The 15,498-nt window shown below is 43.5% G+C and overlaps 1 protein-coding gene and 1 long non-coding RNA gene across 5 annotated transcripts in view; one reads left to right on the top strand and one right to left on the bottom strand.

Moving 5' to 3' along the window:
- Nucleotides 1–15,498, top strand: part of LOC126986367 (CD109 antigen-like) — a 31,162-nt gene that overhangs the window by 7,643 nt on the left and 8,021 nt on the right. For both annotated transcript variants that reach the window (XM_050842422.1, XM_050842421.1), the window contains 16 exons: nucleotides 2,352–2,576; nucleotides 3,176–3,298; nucleotides 3,637–3,858; nucleotides 4,393–4,536; nucleotides 6,488–6,592; nucleotides 8,309–8,509; nucleotides 9,051–9,238; nucleotides 10,113–10,276; nucleotides 10,809–10,925; nucleotides 11,394–11,507; nucleotides 12,319–12,437; nucleotides 13,298–13,528; nucleotides 13,701–13,832; nucleotides 14,034–14,234; nucleotides 14,383–14,618; nucleotides 15,143–15,472. In XM_050842422.1, the coding sequence (XP_050698379.1) occupies nucleotides 2,352–2,576; nucleotides 3,176–3,298; nucleotides 3,637–3,858; nucleotides 4,393–4,536; nucleotides 6,488–6,592; nucleotides 8,309–8,509; nucleotides 9,051–9,238; nucleotides 10,113–10,276; nucleotides 10,809–10,925; nucleotides 11,394–11,507; nucleotides 12,319–12,437; nucleotides 13,298–13,528; nucleotides 13,701–13,832; nucleotides 14,034–14,234; nucleotides 14,383–14,618; nucleotides 15,143–15,472 (2,852 nt within the window). The remainder of the gene's footprint in view (nucleotides 1–2,351; nucleotides 2,577–3,175; nucleotides 3,299–3,636; nucleotides 3,859–4,392; nucleotides 4,537–6,487; nucleotides 6,593–8,308; nucleotides 8,510–9,050; nucleotides 9,239–10,112; nucleotides 10,277–10,808; nucleotides 10,926–11,393; nucleotides 11,508–12,318; nucleotides 12,438–13,297; nucleotides 13,529–13,700; nucleotides 13,833–14,033; nucleotides 14,235–14,382; nucleotides 14,619–15,142; nucleotides 15,473–15,498) is intronic.
- On the bottom strand, nucleotides 1,421–2,193 carry LOC126986370 (uncharacterized). 3 transcript variants are annotated; one of them, XR_007739640.1, is made up of 3 exons: nucleotides 1,801–2,193; nucleotides 1,704–1,743; nucleotides 1,421–1,646 (listed from the first exon to the last, which is right to left on the bottom strand). It is a non-coding gene; the product is annotated as an uncharacterized LOC126986370 (long non-coding RNA). The 3 variants fall into 3 exon arrangements; XR_007739641.1 differs by lacking the exon at nucleotides 1,704–1,743 and having other exon boundaries at nucleotides 1,421–1,703; nucleotides 1,758–1,814; nucleotides 1,872–2,193; XR_007739642.1 differs by lacking the exon at nucleotides 1,704–1,743 and having other exon boundaries at nucleotides 1,758–1,814; nucleotides 1,872–2,193.

Below are 15,498 nucleotides of genomic sequence, written 5' to 3'. Positions count from 1 at the left end.
GCACCTGTCCCGTGATGTAACGTGTGTCACCATGTCACCCATAAGACGTAACATGTGCAGTGTCTCCTAAACCCGTCTCTGCTTACATTGTGTTTAATCACCCGAACTACCTGATCCACAGAGATACAGTTGTCCCTCAAATAGTACGGTTTCCAATAGTTCGGTTTTGGTTTTATGTGGAGTTTCTGAGAAGATTTTTAAATATCCCAATGAGCCGGAAATTTAAAAATCCTAAAAGATCTTCCGTGACAATCCGTATAAAACCGAAACTGTACTATGTGAGGGATGACTGTACCAAGCAATAGGCAGCTCATTGCAGACCCTTGATGCACTCCCGCTGTGGCCAGTATTATAGCAGAGTGTAGCACATTTTTTGGTACATCAACACATCGCATGTATTTGCTTGCACAATCACCCTGCCACACCCAGTGAGTCTTCCACTAGGCACATCATATCCTTTGCTGTAGTCTAGATAACTTACGCAGTTTCTTGAAGACTCTAAAGAAGAAAGATATGAATGAGGAGGAATGAGATAGAGGCAACAGAGGTAAGCTGGAGCAAAGAGAGATTAAAAAAAAAAAGAGAATGAGTGTAAGAAGGGAGAAAACGCAAACTGAAATAAAAGAAAGGATGAGATAGAAAGGAAAGGAAGATAGGGAGATAGAAAGATACAAAAAAAATAAAGATTGAAATGAGGAAAAGAATAGATTGAGGGTGATACAAAAAGATAGAAAATAGGAAGAAAGAGAAGGTGGGAAGATAGTGAAGATACGAAAGAGAAGATAGGAAGGGAAGATACATAGATAAAGAAAATAGGAAGACAAGAGGAAAGGGAAGATAGAGAGATAAAGAAGATAGGAAAATACAGTAGATAGAGAAAGGAAAATAAAAAAAAGATAGAAATATGGGAAGATGAAGATAAGATAAAGAAAATTATAAAATACATCAAGACAAATGAACAATAAAGAAAATTAGGAAGATAAAGACAGGAACCTCACTTAACAAACCTAAACATCAACGTGACTGTCTGTGATCTTGTACATTAGTGTAAGTCTGTGTGCTTGTCTGCGTATGTGACGAGGTTCCATGTTTATCTGTTGTTTGATCCGTGTTGTGATGCCGAGCGTTCGAGTGTAATTGTTTGTAATGAACCTTGCCGCCTTGGTGTTGATTTGTTCTAACCTATCAGTGTTTCTGTGTGTGTAAGGATCCCACACCTTGGAGCAGTATTCCAGTGTTGGTCCCACAAGTGTGTCGTAAGCTTTGTGTTTTATGTCAGGTGTGCAGTTATGTAAATTCGTCCTCAGGAACCCCAGCGTTCTGTTGTCTGTGGCATTTTTATGGTCTATGCGAGTGTTGAATTTCAACTTAAGTTAAGCTTAAAGTTAGGAAGAGAAAGACAGGAACCTCACATAAACCTACACATCAACAGCTTAAAATTAGGAAAACAAACACAGGAACCTCACATAACAAACCTACACATCAACAGCTTAAAATTAGGAAAACAAAGACAGGAAGCTCACATAACAAACCTACACATCAACAGCTTAAAATTAGGAAAACAAAGACAGGAACCTCACATAACAAACCTACACATCAACAGCTTAAAATTAGGAAAACAAAGACAGGAACCTTACATAACAAACCTACACATCAACAGCTTAAAGTTAGGAAAACAAAGACAGGAACCTCACATAACAAACCTACACATCAACAGCTTAAAATTAGGACAAAGACAGGAACCTTACATAACAAACCTACACATCAACAGCTTAAAATTAGGAAAACAAAGACAGGAACCTCACATAACAAACCTACACATCAACAGCTTAAAATTATGAAAACAAAGACAGGAACCTCACATAACAAACCTACACATCAACAGCTTAAAATTAGGAAAACAAAGACAGGAACCTTACATAACAAACCTACACATCAACAGCTTAAAATTAGGAAAACAAAGACAGGAACCTCACATAACAAACCTACACATCAACAGCTTAAAATTAGGAAAACAAACACAGGAACCTCACATAACAAACCTACACATCAACAGCTTAAAATTAGGAAAACAAACACAGGAACCTCACATAACAAACCTACACATCAACAGCTTAAAATTAGGAAAACAGAGACAGGAACCTCACATAACAAACCTACACATCAACAGCTTAAAATTATGAAAACAAAGACAGGAACCTCACATAACAAACCTACACATCAACAGCTTAAAGTTAGGACAAAGACAGGAACCTCACATAACAAACCTACACATCAACAGCTTAAAGTTAGGACAAAGACAGAAACCTCACCTAAACCCCCGTCACCACCACCTCTCCGTACACCAACAGCTTGACTCGGAGGATGAATTCAGCTTCCCCATGGAGGAGGTGGCTCGGCACGTCCCTAAGCTCGACGGGTCAGAAGTGCGCTTGGAGGCCGAGATATACGAGATCTATACCGGCATCAATGGGACCGGCTTCACCCACGGCAAGATCATCAATTCCTCCGTCAACTGTATGTTCCTGGGATCCTCGCCTTTCATCTTCAAGCCCGGAATGCCTTTCTCGGCCTCTGTGAGTAGATGTCGTGTTTGTGTGTGTGTGTGTGTGCTTTGGTAATGTCTGTGTTGTGTACTATATATTATTTGTTTTTGTATGTTTTGTTTTATTTTATTTGTTTGTTTCTGTATCACTTTTATTTCTTGTTTAACCGTGTAGCAGCGATGGGCCAAATTTGTGGCTTTATCGTGTAGCAGCGATGGGCCAAACTCAGAAATGTTTTGATATATGTTCTGAAATGGATTGTGTGAGTGTTGATTTTTTCTCATTTTTCTCGCTTCTTGTAACACGGCCCCCTGTCTGTCCCTGTAGGGCTCGGATCAGTATTCTCAGACGCTTCCACTCCTCACGTCAACTATTCCCAAAGTTCGTAAAGGAAATTGATCGGGTTTTCATGGGTGTTTTATCACGTTCATGGTACAGAAGAAAGGTCAAACTACCACTAGGGACATAAAAGTGCGTCTGGAAATGCCCGAAACGCCTGCAAAATCCTCGTCAAGTGCGTGTGATGGGGGGCCGAGATGTTTAAGAATATGACCCTCGGTGCAGGAAGTTTTGGTATTAGTGTGTTAGCGTATTCTCATGTGTTCCTCTTTTTCTCCCCGTGGTTGCAGATTGCTGTGTCTTACCACGACTTTCAGCCCTTGAGCCAGGAGAAGCTAAAGAACTCACGGATGGTAGTGAAGGGCGAGGCCGTGTTGGAAGGTGGAGGACGAAAGACTGTCTTCGAGGTGGAGGTAAGCAGGAGGAGAAGGTGAAGAAGCAACATTTGAAGGGGGAAAAGAATATGGTAATAGAGGAGAGATTTTAGAGTATAATAAAAGGCTCAAAACACACCTGGATGCCCCAAACCCCAGGTGTGAGCCATTCCACTTGCCGGCATTCATCCTTACTCCCGCACACCTGCTCATTTTCACCTATTCTTCCATTCCAAAAGCCCCCTAGGTGCTCCTTCAGTAATAGAAAAAGGAATGAGAGGTCAATGATACCCCTTTCCCCTTCTGATCCAGTTACAGTATAAAGATTGATGCCAGAAGATAGGTCAGTGATGCACCTTTTCGCCTCCCTCGTACAGATCCCTCAAGCGAATGCCGAGACCGAGGAGGAGGCGTTCCTGGACGAGTCGTGGCGATATAACAAGCGGCTGCAGGCAGTGAAGGCCGACGACCCGAACTACGACGAGTCCGTGTTCGAATATAACAACAACTTTGATTCCGAGTCCGGCTCCCGCTACCTCTCCGACGACGAGCTGGTGGAGCGCAAGATGGACATGTTCTTGCGTAATCAACAGTTTGAGGTGAGTTTGGACTTGGCTTGGGAGACTTGGTATGACTTTCCTTCCTTTCTTTCTCTCCTAGTCATCAAAGGTGCCTTCATCCTTTTGAGGCTATATATGTATACTGTTATATGTATGTGTATATCTCAATAAATGAATCAAATCAAATCTTTTATATTATTTCATTTATTTATTTTGTTTTTATTGATTGATTGATTATAGTGAGTTTGACTGACCTGATGTGACGTATTTTTCCTCTTCTTCTTCTTCTTTCATGTTCTTGGGTAACCAGCAGTTTGAGGTGAGCTTGGACCTGGCTTGGGGTTTGGTTGACTTGATATGACTTTCCTTCCTTTCTCTCTTTCCATTTATTCTATTTCATTTATTTATTTATTTACTTGGTATAGTGAGGTTGGATTTCAATTTGACTGACTTGATGTGACGTTTCTTCTTAATCTTTTTCTTCTTTTTTCTTCTTCTTTTTTCCTTTTTCTTGCTCTCGTTCTCCCGGTTCTTATTCTTATATATATATGTATAAGACTCACTGCCCCACAGAAATACCGCGAGAAGGGAGTCTTCCACTTCACGATGGACGTCCCAGAAAAGGCGAGCCAACTTGTCCTCACTGCCGCGTACCAGGACGATGATGGGTCCATGGCCTCTGCCAGCGCACAGGCCCTGGCATACTACTCCCCACACGTAAGATGCTGTGTGGTGCTACTGCTGGGGGTGAAATTAGTGTACGAAAAGCTATGAAAATGATGTTAGGTTATGGTATTTTTTATTTAGTAGTGAAAGAAATAGAACAGCTTGGTGAGATTAGTGTACGGAAAACTATGGAAATGATGTTAGGGTTTCTTCTGTTATTATTTCTTTAGTAGTGAAAGAGATAGGACAGTGGTGAGGTTAGTGAACAAGAAACTATGAAAATGATGTTAGGTTATCTGTTATGTTTTATTTAGTAGTGAAAGCGATAGAACAGCTTGGTGAGATTAGTGAACGAAAAACTATGAAAATGATGTTAGGTTATCTGTTATGTTTTATTTAGTAGTGAAAGAAATAGAACAGCTTGGTGAGATTAGTGAACGAAAAACTATGAAAATGATGTTAGGTTATCTGTTATGTTTTATTTAGTAGTGAAAGAAATAGAACAGCTTGGTGAGATTAGTGTACGGAAAACTATGAAAATGATGTTAGGTTATGTTATGTTTTATTTAGTAGTGAAAGAAATAGAACAGCTTGGTGAGATTAGTGTACGGAAAACTATGAAAATGATGTTAGGTTATCTGTTATGTTTTATTTAGTAGTGAAAGAGATAGAACAGCTTGGTGAGGTTAGTGTACAAAAAACTATGGAAATGATGTTAGGTTATCTGTTATTTTTTATTTAGTAGTGAAAGAGATAGAACAGCTTGGTGAGATTAGTGTACAAGAAACTATGAAAATGATGTTAGGTTATCTTATTTTTTTAGTAGTGAAAGAGATAGAACAGCTTGGTGAGATTAGTGTACAAAAAACTATGGAAATGATGTTAGGTTATCTGTTATGTTTTATTTAGTAGTGAAAGAGATAGAACAGCTTGGTGAGGTTAGTGAACGAATAACTATGAAAATGATGTTAGGGTATCTTATTTTTTTAGTAGTGAAAGAGATAGAACAGCTTGGTGAGATTAGTGAACGAAAAACTATGAAAATGATGTTAGGTTATCTGTTATGTTTTATTTAGTAGTGAAAGAGATAGAACAGCTTGGTGAGGTTAGTGTACGATAAACTATGAAAATGATGTTAGGTTATGTTATTTTTTTCTTTGGTAGTGAAAGAGATAGAACAGCTTGGTGAGGTTAGTGTACGGAAAACTATGGAAATGATGTTAGGTTATCTGTTATTTTTTCTTTAGTAGTGAAAGAGATAGAACAGCTTGGTGAGATTAGTGTACGATAAACTATGAAAATAATGTTAGGTTATGTTATTTTTTCTGTTATTTCAAGATAGAACGATGGCAATAGAAAAGAAGCTTGCTTGAGGTGTAGTCTTTAATATCTTGAAAGACTCAGTAACACTATTTTGAAGGCTCTTATAGAGTGGAAGTCTGTGGGGAGCTCTAACAAGACTTGGTAACACTATATTGATGGCTATTGTTTGTGTGGAAGGCTGTGTGTACCTCTAAATAACTTGGTAACACTTTTTGGTTTGTTCTTATTTATGTGGAAGTCTGTGGGGAGCTCTGACAAGCCTTGGGATCACTATTTTGGATCCTATTGTTTATGTCAAAATCTGTGGGCAGCTCTGAATGACATGGTAACACTGACAATGCTCTATATAACTTGGTAACACTATCTGGTTTGTTTTTATTTGTATGGAAATCTGTAGGTAGCTCTGACAAGCCTTGGGATCACTATTTTGGGACCTTTTGTTGATGTCGAAATCTGTGGGCAGCTCTGAATGACATGGTAACACTGACAATGCTCTATATAACTTGGTAACACTATCTGGTTTGTTCTTATTTATGTGGAAGTCTGTGGGGAGCTGTGACAAGCCTTGGGATCACTATTTTGGGACCTTTTGTTTATGTCGAAATCTGTGGGCAGCTCTGAATGACATGATAGCACTGGCAATGCCCTCCCCTTCATCCCCCGCCTTTCCCCCTTACAGAAACAGTACATCGGCGTCGAGTCCAGCAGCACGGGGGTGTCGGTGGACGAGTTTGTGGTGTTCCATGTGCGCTCCAACTTCAACATGGAGTCCTTCAACTATGTGGTGAGTCTCGGGGAGGTGGTGTTAGAAGCAGGAGAGATGAAGGGAGTGGGGTCATGATAGGGATTTGAAACAGACACCATAGAAGTGAGTCTCAGGGAGGTCGTGTTAGAAGTGGGAGAGATGAAGGGAGTGGGGTCAGGATAGGGAATTGAATCAGACACCATAGATGTGAGTCTCGCAAAGGTGGTGTTAGCCCCTTGACTGCAGATTTCCTACAAGAAGACATCACCAAGCTACAAGAATGGAACAAAAAGTGGCTGCAACAATTCAATGAAGAAAAATGTAAAGTCTTGCACCTTGGGAAGGGAAATTCAGCACACCAACACCACATGGGAAACACTCCACTACCCACCACAGAGGCAGAGAAAGACCTGGGAGTATATGTTACCAGGCTACCAATGAAGGCGAAATCCGTGCCAATCGCGGCGGACGGGTTAAAAAAGTGGAAGGAGAAACAAAGAGAGTTATCCTGTCTTCTATCCTGCCTCCTCCCTGTTATCCTGTCTTCTATCCTGTTTCCTCCTTGTTATCCTGTCTCCTCTTTCCTGTTATCCTGTCTTCTATCCTGTGTCCTCCCTCTTATCCTGTCTTCTATCCTGTTTCCTCTTCCCTGTTATCCTGTCTCCTCCTTCCTGTTATCCTGTCTTTTATCCTGTGTCCTTCCTGATATCCTGTCTTCTATCCTGTTTCCTCCCTGTTATCCTGTCTCCACCTTCCTGTTATCCTGTCTTCTGTTACATGGTAGGGAGTTGAGTCGGGCACCACAGAAGGGAGACTCACATTATCAATAGCTTCAGGGTCTTGTTTTACTATTTTGCAAGGGCCGAGAGGAGTTTCGTTGGGTTGTCACAAGTGTTTTTCCAGTTCATATCGCAGAAGCCTTCCAAAACTACTGCTAGGGTACTCTGTTGCCTTTGGGGGTGAAGGTACGGAGGGTGTTAGGTTAGGTTAGGTTAGGATTTTCACACACGATTGACGGTGAATTATGGTTAGAAATCCTCGTGTTTGCCTTCTCTGGTCTTCCTCTGCGCTCATTTCGTTTTGCTTCTGGGAGTGAAAGAAAGGTAAAAGATGGAGTCAAGAGAAGATGGCGCCACTATAAACACTTGCCTGCACCATGACGGGCTGGGGCCGAATACCATCCAGGCCCGTCAAGCAAACCTACCGGCGCGATAGGCGGAGACTTTAAAAAAAAAAAGTTAGAATTTCTCTCCTCTGCTTCTTTTCTCTCCCTCATTTCCCTTCCCTGCTCTTCTTTTGCTTTCCTTTCATCTCCTTTTTCCTCTCCCATTCTTCTCTCTCTATGTCATTCCTGAGTGTCCATCATGAAACCACCAGTAGAAACCTAGACAACCCCTGCGAAAGGAACTACACTTACCCCAATCCCAACCCCTGTGAAAGGACCTACACTTACCCCAATCCCAACCCCTGCGAAAGGAACTACACTTACCCCAATCCCAACCCCTGTGAAAGCAACCACACTTACCCCAATCCCAACCCCTGTGAAAGGAACTACACTTACCCCAATCCCAACCCCTGCGAAAGGAACTACACTTATCCCAAGCCCAACCCCTGCGAAAGGACCTACACTTACCCCAATCCCAACCCCTGCGAAAGCAACCACACTTACCCCAATCCCAACCCCTGTGAAAGGACCTACACTTACCCCAATCCCAACCCCTGCGAAAGCAACCACACAATCCTCCCTCCCGTCAGGTTATGGCCAAGGAGATGATCCTGTTCGCCGGCAAGGAGGTGCTTCCCACATTCAACAGGGCCAGTGTCAAGACCCTGTCCATCCCGGTCAGCTCGGAGATGGCGCCGGCCTTCAAGATCTTCGTCTACCACGTCACCCAGACCCATGAAATCATCTCCGACGCCATCACCATTCCTGTCGATGGTGTCTCCAAGCACAAGGTAATTTGAGGGCGTGGATTTGAACCTCGCCCTTACTCTCTTCCACATCTAGTCATTCTCACATTTCTCTCTATTCCACTCTTCACCATCACTGTCTCCTTCCACATGTAGTTATTCTCTCTTTTCTTTCTATTCCACTCTTCACCATCACTGTCTCCTCACTTTTCCTTCTTCCGTTTCCACTCTTCAGCTTCCACCCTTACTCTCTTCCACATCTAGTCATTCTCACATTTCTCTCTATTCCACTCTTCACCATCACTGTCTCCTCACTTTTCCTTCTTCCGTTTCCATTCTTCAGCTTCCACCCTTACTCTCTTCCACATGTAGTCATTCTCATTTTTCTTTTTATTCCACTCTTCACCATCACTGTTTGTCTCCTAACTTTTCATTTTTCCTTATTTTTCCTCCTCACTTTTCTCCTCACTTTTCTTTCTATTCCTCTCTTCACCATCACTTTCTCTCCACCATCCACACTTACTCCCTTCCACCTCTTCCACCACTCCACTCATCACTATCGAACACCCCATCTTCCCGTCAACAGGTGAGGCTCGTCATCAACCAGGACAAGGACCACAGCAAGCGTTCGGTGGAGCTGGGCACGTACAGCACTGCCGGGGCCTTCTACGGCGTGTCGGGGGTGAGGGAGTTCACCTACGCCATGAGGGGAGGCAACGAGCTCTCCCACGCCTCGGTTCTCCGCGCGCTTCATGGGTTTACGATTAATGCCAGGTATGTGTTTGTGTGTGTGTGTGTGTTTATGTTGTTATGGTGTACAGGATTAGAGTTTGTTTTGTGTTATCCTGTGTCCTCCTTCCTGTTATCCTGCGTTCTGTCCTGTTTCCTCTCTGTTATCCTGTCTACTCCTCCCTGTTATCCTGTCTCCTCCCTGTAATCCTGTCGTCTATCCTGTGTCCTCCTCCCTGTTATCCTGCGTTCTGTCCTGTTTCCTCTCTGTTATCCTGTCTACTCCTCCCTGTTATCCTGTTTCCTCCCTGTTATCCTGTTTCCTCCCTGTAATCCTGTCGTCTATCCTGTGTCCTCCTTCCTGTTATCCTGCGTTCTGTCCTGTTTCCTCTCTGTTATCCTGTCTACTCCTCCCTGTTATCCTGTCTCCTCCCTGTAATCCTGTCATCTATCCTGTGTCCTCCTTCCTGTTATCCAGTCCTCTGTCCTATCTTCTATCTCTACTTTTCTCCTTAGTTCCTTAGGTCATCCTCTCCTCTCCTCCCAAAATTGACCTCTCTTTCGGCCACTCCTACGAACTCTTTTTATAGGAGCAGTGATTAGCGGGCTTTTTTTCATTATTGTTTTCTTTTTGGGGCCCTTGAGATGTTTCCTATACTGTAAAAATATAAAAATAAAAGATCCAACACTATATGATCTTTGAAGTTGCAGTACCATGAGCCAGCCACTTACAGAAATCGCAGTGTCATGAGCCAGTCACTTACTCCCAATACTATTAGCATATCTTGTTAAATATATCAGGCACCTTAAATTTCATACATATTTTCACGAGCTTCCACGGAGACTTCATTCGACGCCATATGACCATAAAAATCACATCGCCATAACCATGCACTCCACTCCTTCACTCCCTCGCCAGGACCATGCACAAGATGGCTTGGAGGCCCCGCGAAGGCTTCCACCCCGAGGAGGTTGAGTACTACACCTCAGGGAACTACGGACCCGACTCTAACAGGACCTTTGACTTCAACGGCCTTGTGGTGCTCTCCGACGCGTCCCTGGGAGTGGTGCCGGGCTACGAGAGTGAGTGGGCGAATGGGGAGACAGGGGAAGGAAGAAAGGAAAACATAAGATAAAGAAAAATAAAGAATAAAGGAAAACAAAGATAGGAAGGTAGTGGGGATAAGAAGATAGAAAGAAAACATAGAAAAATAGATAAGATAGGAAGAAAAGAGAAAATTATTAAGACATAGAAGATAGAAAGTTAGTGAAGATAGGAAGACAAGGAAGATCATAAGAAAGAAAACAGAAAAGATAGAAAGATAAAGGAAAAAAAGAAGGAAGGTAGAGATGATAGAAAAGATAGGAAGAAAAGATAGAAAATTAGTCAGACATAGAAGATAGAAAGTTAGTGAAGATAGGAAGACAAGGAAGATCATAAGAAAGAAAATAGAAAAGATAGAAAGATAGAGGAAAAAAAGAAGGAAGGTAGAGATGATAGAATTTGGCCCGTCGCTGCTACCGGGTTAAGGAATCTACCATACACTGAAATATCCCCCACACCACAAATTTGATGGTGCCTAGCGATGACCCAAGCTGTGTACTCCTCCCCCAGGAAACATTTGCAACGACAGCGATGGGTACTCCGCCTGCATGATGGGGGGCTGCTACCCAACCTACAAGCGCTGTGACGGGGTCGAGGACTGTGCTGATGGTTTTGATGAAGTGGGGTGTAAGTATCAATCATAGGGCGGATATTTTTGCATTTCTTGGCATTACAACCCATATCACTTATTGTAGGTGTCTGGATAGAATTAACCCGTCCGCTGTGATTGGCACGGATTTGGCTTTCAGTTATAGCCTGGTAACATATACTCCCAGGTCTTGCTCTGCCTCTGTGGTGGATAGTGGAGTGTTTCCCATGTGGTATTGGTGTGCTGGATATCCTCTCCCAAGGTGCAGGATTTTACATTTTTCTTCATTGAATTGTAGCAGCCACTTTTTGTTCCATTCCTGTAGCTTGGTGAGGTCTGACTGTAGGAAATCCACAGTCATGGGGTTAAGAACTGAGGGAGAGAGAAAATATTACCAGATGTTTAGTTTCTCTTCCCTTTAAGTCATCATCATCATCATCATTACTACCATTATCATCATTAGCGTCATCATCATCAGACTCCTGTACAATATATTTCCCTGCCAGGCTTTGATCCGCTGGAGGACACGGAGGTGGAGTGGCGAATTGAGCGTTACGTCAAGTTCTCCGATTTCTTCGACACGGAGGACGGTGATTGGTTGTGGCTCGATATGAATATTGGTGAGGCTGTGTGTGTGTGTGTGTGTGTGTGTGTGTGTGTTTGCAAAGCGTCGGCTACTGGTATTGACTCACACACACACACACACACACACACACATTAAATTCTTATGTGATGACTATGGAATTTTTTGTTTTGTGTGTGTGTGTGTGTGTGTGTGTGTGTGTGTGTGTGTGTGACAAGGCTTGTTTTGTATATCACTTTTTTTTGTTATGGGTTTTCTTCTATTGTTATTTTTTATGTATCAGTGAATTTTGTTGATTTCTCATTGTTTTTGTTTTGCTTTTTGTTTTCTCCCCTTCCTTTCCTCCCTCCTTCTCTGATCTTCCTCCTCCTTCTCTCTGATCTTCCTCCTTCTCTGATCTTCCTCCTCCTTCTCTAATCTTTCTCCTTCTCTGATCTTTCTTCTCCTTCTCTAATCTTTTTTCTTCTCTCATCTTTCTCCTTCTTCTCTAATCTTTCTCCTTCTCTGATCTTTCTTCTCCTTCTCTAATCTTTCTCCTTCTCTGATCTTTCTGCTCCTTCTCTAATCTTGCTCCTTCTCTGATCTTTCTCCTCCTTCTCTAATCTTTCTCCTTCTCTGATCTTTCTTCTCCTTCTCTAATCTTGCTCCTTCTCTGATCTTCCTCCTCCTTCTCTAATCTTGCTCCTTCTCTGATCTTCCTCCTCCTCTCTGATCTTCTTCTCATCTTTCTCCTCCTTCTCTCTAATCTTTCTCCTTCTCTCATCTTTCTCCTCCTGCTTTCATCTTTCTTCTCCACCTCTCATCTTTCTCCTCTTCCTCTCTCCTCCTCCTCCTCCTCCCCCCAACAGGACACAAGGGGCATGAGCAGAACCATATAGAGCTTCCGAAGGTGGACGACCCTTATGTCCTCAACGCCTTCAGCATGTCCAGGAAATTTGGCTTTGGCCTCATCGACGAGCCACTGGGGGTATGTATGTATGTGTGTGTGTGTGTGTGTGTGTGTGTGGAGGGATGAGCCATATACGTACACAGTTTGATGCCCAAGATTTTCATAGGAGATTTTTTGGGGCATTTCCAGGGGTAGTTTTATGACCCTGATGGTAGTTTGACCCTTCCTCTTTACCATGAACCTAAAATACCCCTTCATTAGAACCTGACTGATCTCCTTTTTGGGTTTTGGAAATAGTGGATTTGAGAGGTGGAAGTGACTGTGTGTGTGTGTGTGTTGTATTGTGATTTTTTTGTGTATGTTTTCATGTATTATGTGTGATACAGTCGTCCCTCAAATAGTACAGTTTCCAATAGATCGGTTTGGGTTTTATACAGTTTGTCATTGAAGATCTTTTAAGGATTTTTAAATTTCCTGCTTGACGGGAAATTTTAAAATCCTAAAAAAATCTTCCATGAAAATCCACATAAAACCGAAACCGAACCATTGGAAACCATACTATTTGAGGGGCGACTGTAGTGGATTTGAGAGGTGGAACCGTTTGTGTGTGTTTGTTGTGTTGTGATTTCTTTGTGTATGTTGTCATGTGTTATGTGTGATACTAAGGTTCATAATTATAAGACATTTAGGAATAGTTTTTGACCCTGGTGGTAGTTTGGTCTTATAATACCAGCCTAACTCTCCTCCCGAAATTGACCTCTCTTTCAGCCACCTCTTTTGATATATTATAGGAGCAGCGAGTAGTGGTCTTTTTTTATTATTATTTCCTTTTCGTGTGTGCCCTTGAGCTGTCTCTGTTGTAAAAAAAAAAAAATAAATAAAAAAAAAAATAAAATAAAAAAAAAACTACTGACTTACACACTCCTCCGTCGTTCCAGTACTCCGCCATGCCCCCCATGTACATATCCCTGGAGATGCCAGACTCGTGCCGCCGCGGAGAACAGGTCGGGATGCGCATCATGGTCTTCAACAACTTGCCGCAGGAGATGATGATCCTGTTGGTTCTGCACGGGGCCGACACTCATCGCTTCGTGGCCGTCGAGGAGCATGGAGTTGTGGACTTCTACCGGCCACGTGTCGAGGCCGGCGACCACCAGCACCTCATCTCGGTGGGTCCAGAGGGAGTTTGGAGGGTCTGAATTCTGTCATGAGCGGTATTCTGTTTTGGTGGCATCCAGTAACTGAGTTCTTGCTGCACTACTACTACTAATAATAATAACAGGAGTAATAGTATGTCATTATGTGTGCATGTATCTGTTGTGACGAGTGTGTGCATTGCAGGTGAATGCCGACACCAGCCAAGAGGTGATCTTCCCCATTGTGGCCACCGTGGACCAGGGCGAGATAGAGTTGACCATCTCCGCCATCACGCAGATCGGCCGAGATGAGGAGACCGTCACCCTCACTGTGGAGGTAATTCTAGTTAACTCAGTAGCAGCGGGGATCATGTTGTATGTTAACTTCTTTGGCTCTGTTTTTTACACCGAGTGACCTTTGACCTTGACACAGGGATATGGTTAGTTTGAATATACCGTCACCTGTTGGTTAACCATTTCCGGTCATTAACACAGTCTTCCCCGTCACTCTCACACACATCCCATCACTTTTCCGCAGCCTGAGGGAGCCACCATCAACCGTCACACCTCCACTCTTCTCGACCTGAAAAACCGCGCTGTCGTCTACGAGTACATGGACATCATCGTCGAGGAGTCCTACGTCATCCCTCTCAGCATCTTCCGTCGATTCGTGGCTGGGTCTCCGCGTGGTCACGTGTCCCTGTGTGGTGATGTGGTGGGGCCGTCCTTCCCAAACAAGGTGAGTGGACTCTTCTTTGGAGTTGGAACGGGGCTGAAAGTGAGGTCTGTATACTCTAACATTTTGGGGTTTACACATAAACATAACTGCCCCCTTCCTCTATAACCTCCCCCTGCCTCCATAACAACCCCCTTCCTCTATATTGCAGCGGCCAGTTGACACCCTCCAAATGCTGCGTAAGGAGCTCCGAGGCACTGAGGCGTCCACCTTCAACTTCGGCGCTAACCTCTGGACCCTCCACTACCTCCGTCTGACCAACCAGCTGGACTACGCCAACACTCAGGAGGTGTTTGACCAGCTGAACGTGGAGCTGGCGGCCATCATGTACCGCTTCAGTCCCGAGGGTGCCTTCAAGAATTGGGACACTGCTGGCCCGAGTGTGTGGTGAGTGCTGGTGGTGGGGGTGAGGGTGGTAGTGATGGTGGTGTTGGTGAATGTTGATAATTGATTAATGAGTGGTTCTGGTTGTGGTGGTGAGGGAAGTCTGTGATGCTGCATGTGTTGTGGTTTAGAAGGGAAGTTTTATTTATGCCAGCAGGAATGTTGAGGAATACAGAAAAGGGAAAGGCATGCAGAGGTACAGTGTTGAAAAAGAGGAACACAGATAAAACAGGAGTACAAATATAGTGATGAAAATGAGGAATGGAGATGGAAAAGAAAGCGCAGGGGTATAATGCTACACTTGAGAGGAGAGTATCGAGACACCTCTCCTGAAACTGACCTCTCGTTTGGCCACTCATCTATGCACTCTTATATAGGGGCAGTGATTAGTGGACTTTTTTCTTTCAATTATTTTTTTTATGCCCTTGAGCTGCTTCCTTTACTGTAAAAAAGATAATAAATAAATAAAAATAGGGATGACTTACGATGACCAAGCCTCACTTACACACTTCTCCTCCTCCCCCCAGGCTGACGGCATGGACCACACGAATGCTGCAGCAGGCACAGTTCCAGGACTGGGAGAACTACATCTACATCCAGCCTAACATCATCTCCAAGGCCGTGGCGTGGATGATCAAGTGGCAGGACCCTGTGCTTGGCGCCTTCAGGGAGACACCAGACTACGAGCGCATCCCCCTAGACAAGAAGGTGTCCCCATACATGTACGCTAACAAGGAGCGTGGCCAGAAGAACATTACGCTGACGGCCCACTGCCTCATCACCCTGGAGCAGACAATTAACACGCTGCAGGGTAACGTGCGCTCCCATGCCAATAACGCGCGCACCAATGCAGTCCGGTGAGTATACAGGGACAATGCTTGGT

The sequence above is a fragment of the Eriocheir sinensis genome, chromosome 61 (genome assembly GCF_024679095.1).
Source record: "Eriocheir sinensis breed Jianghai 21 chromosome 61, ASM2467909v1, whole genome shotgun sequence".
Classification (NCBI taxonomy): Eukaryota; Metazoa; Arthropoda; class Malacostraca; order Decapoda; family Varunidae; genus Eriocheir; species Eriocheir sinensis.
This window is presented reverse-complemented; position numbering and strand designations above follow the sequence as displayed.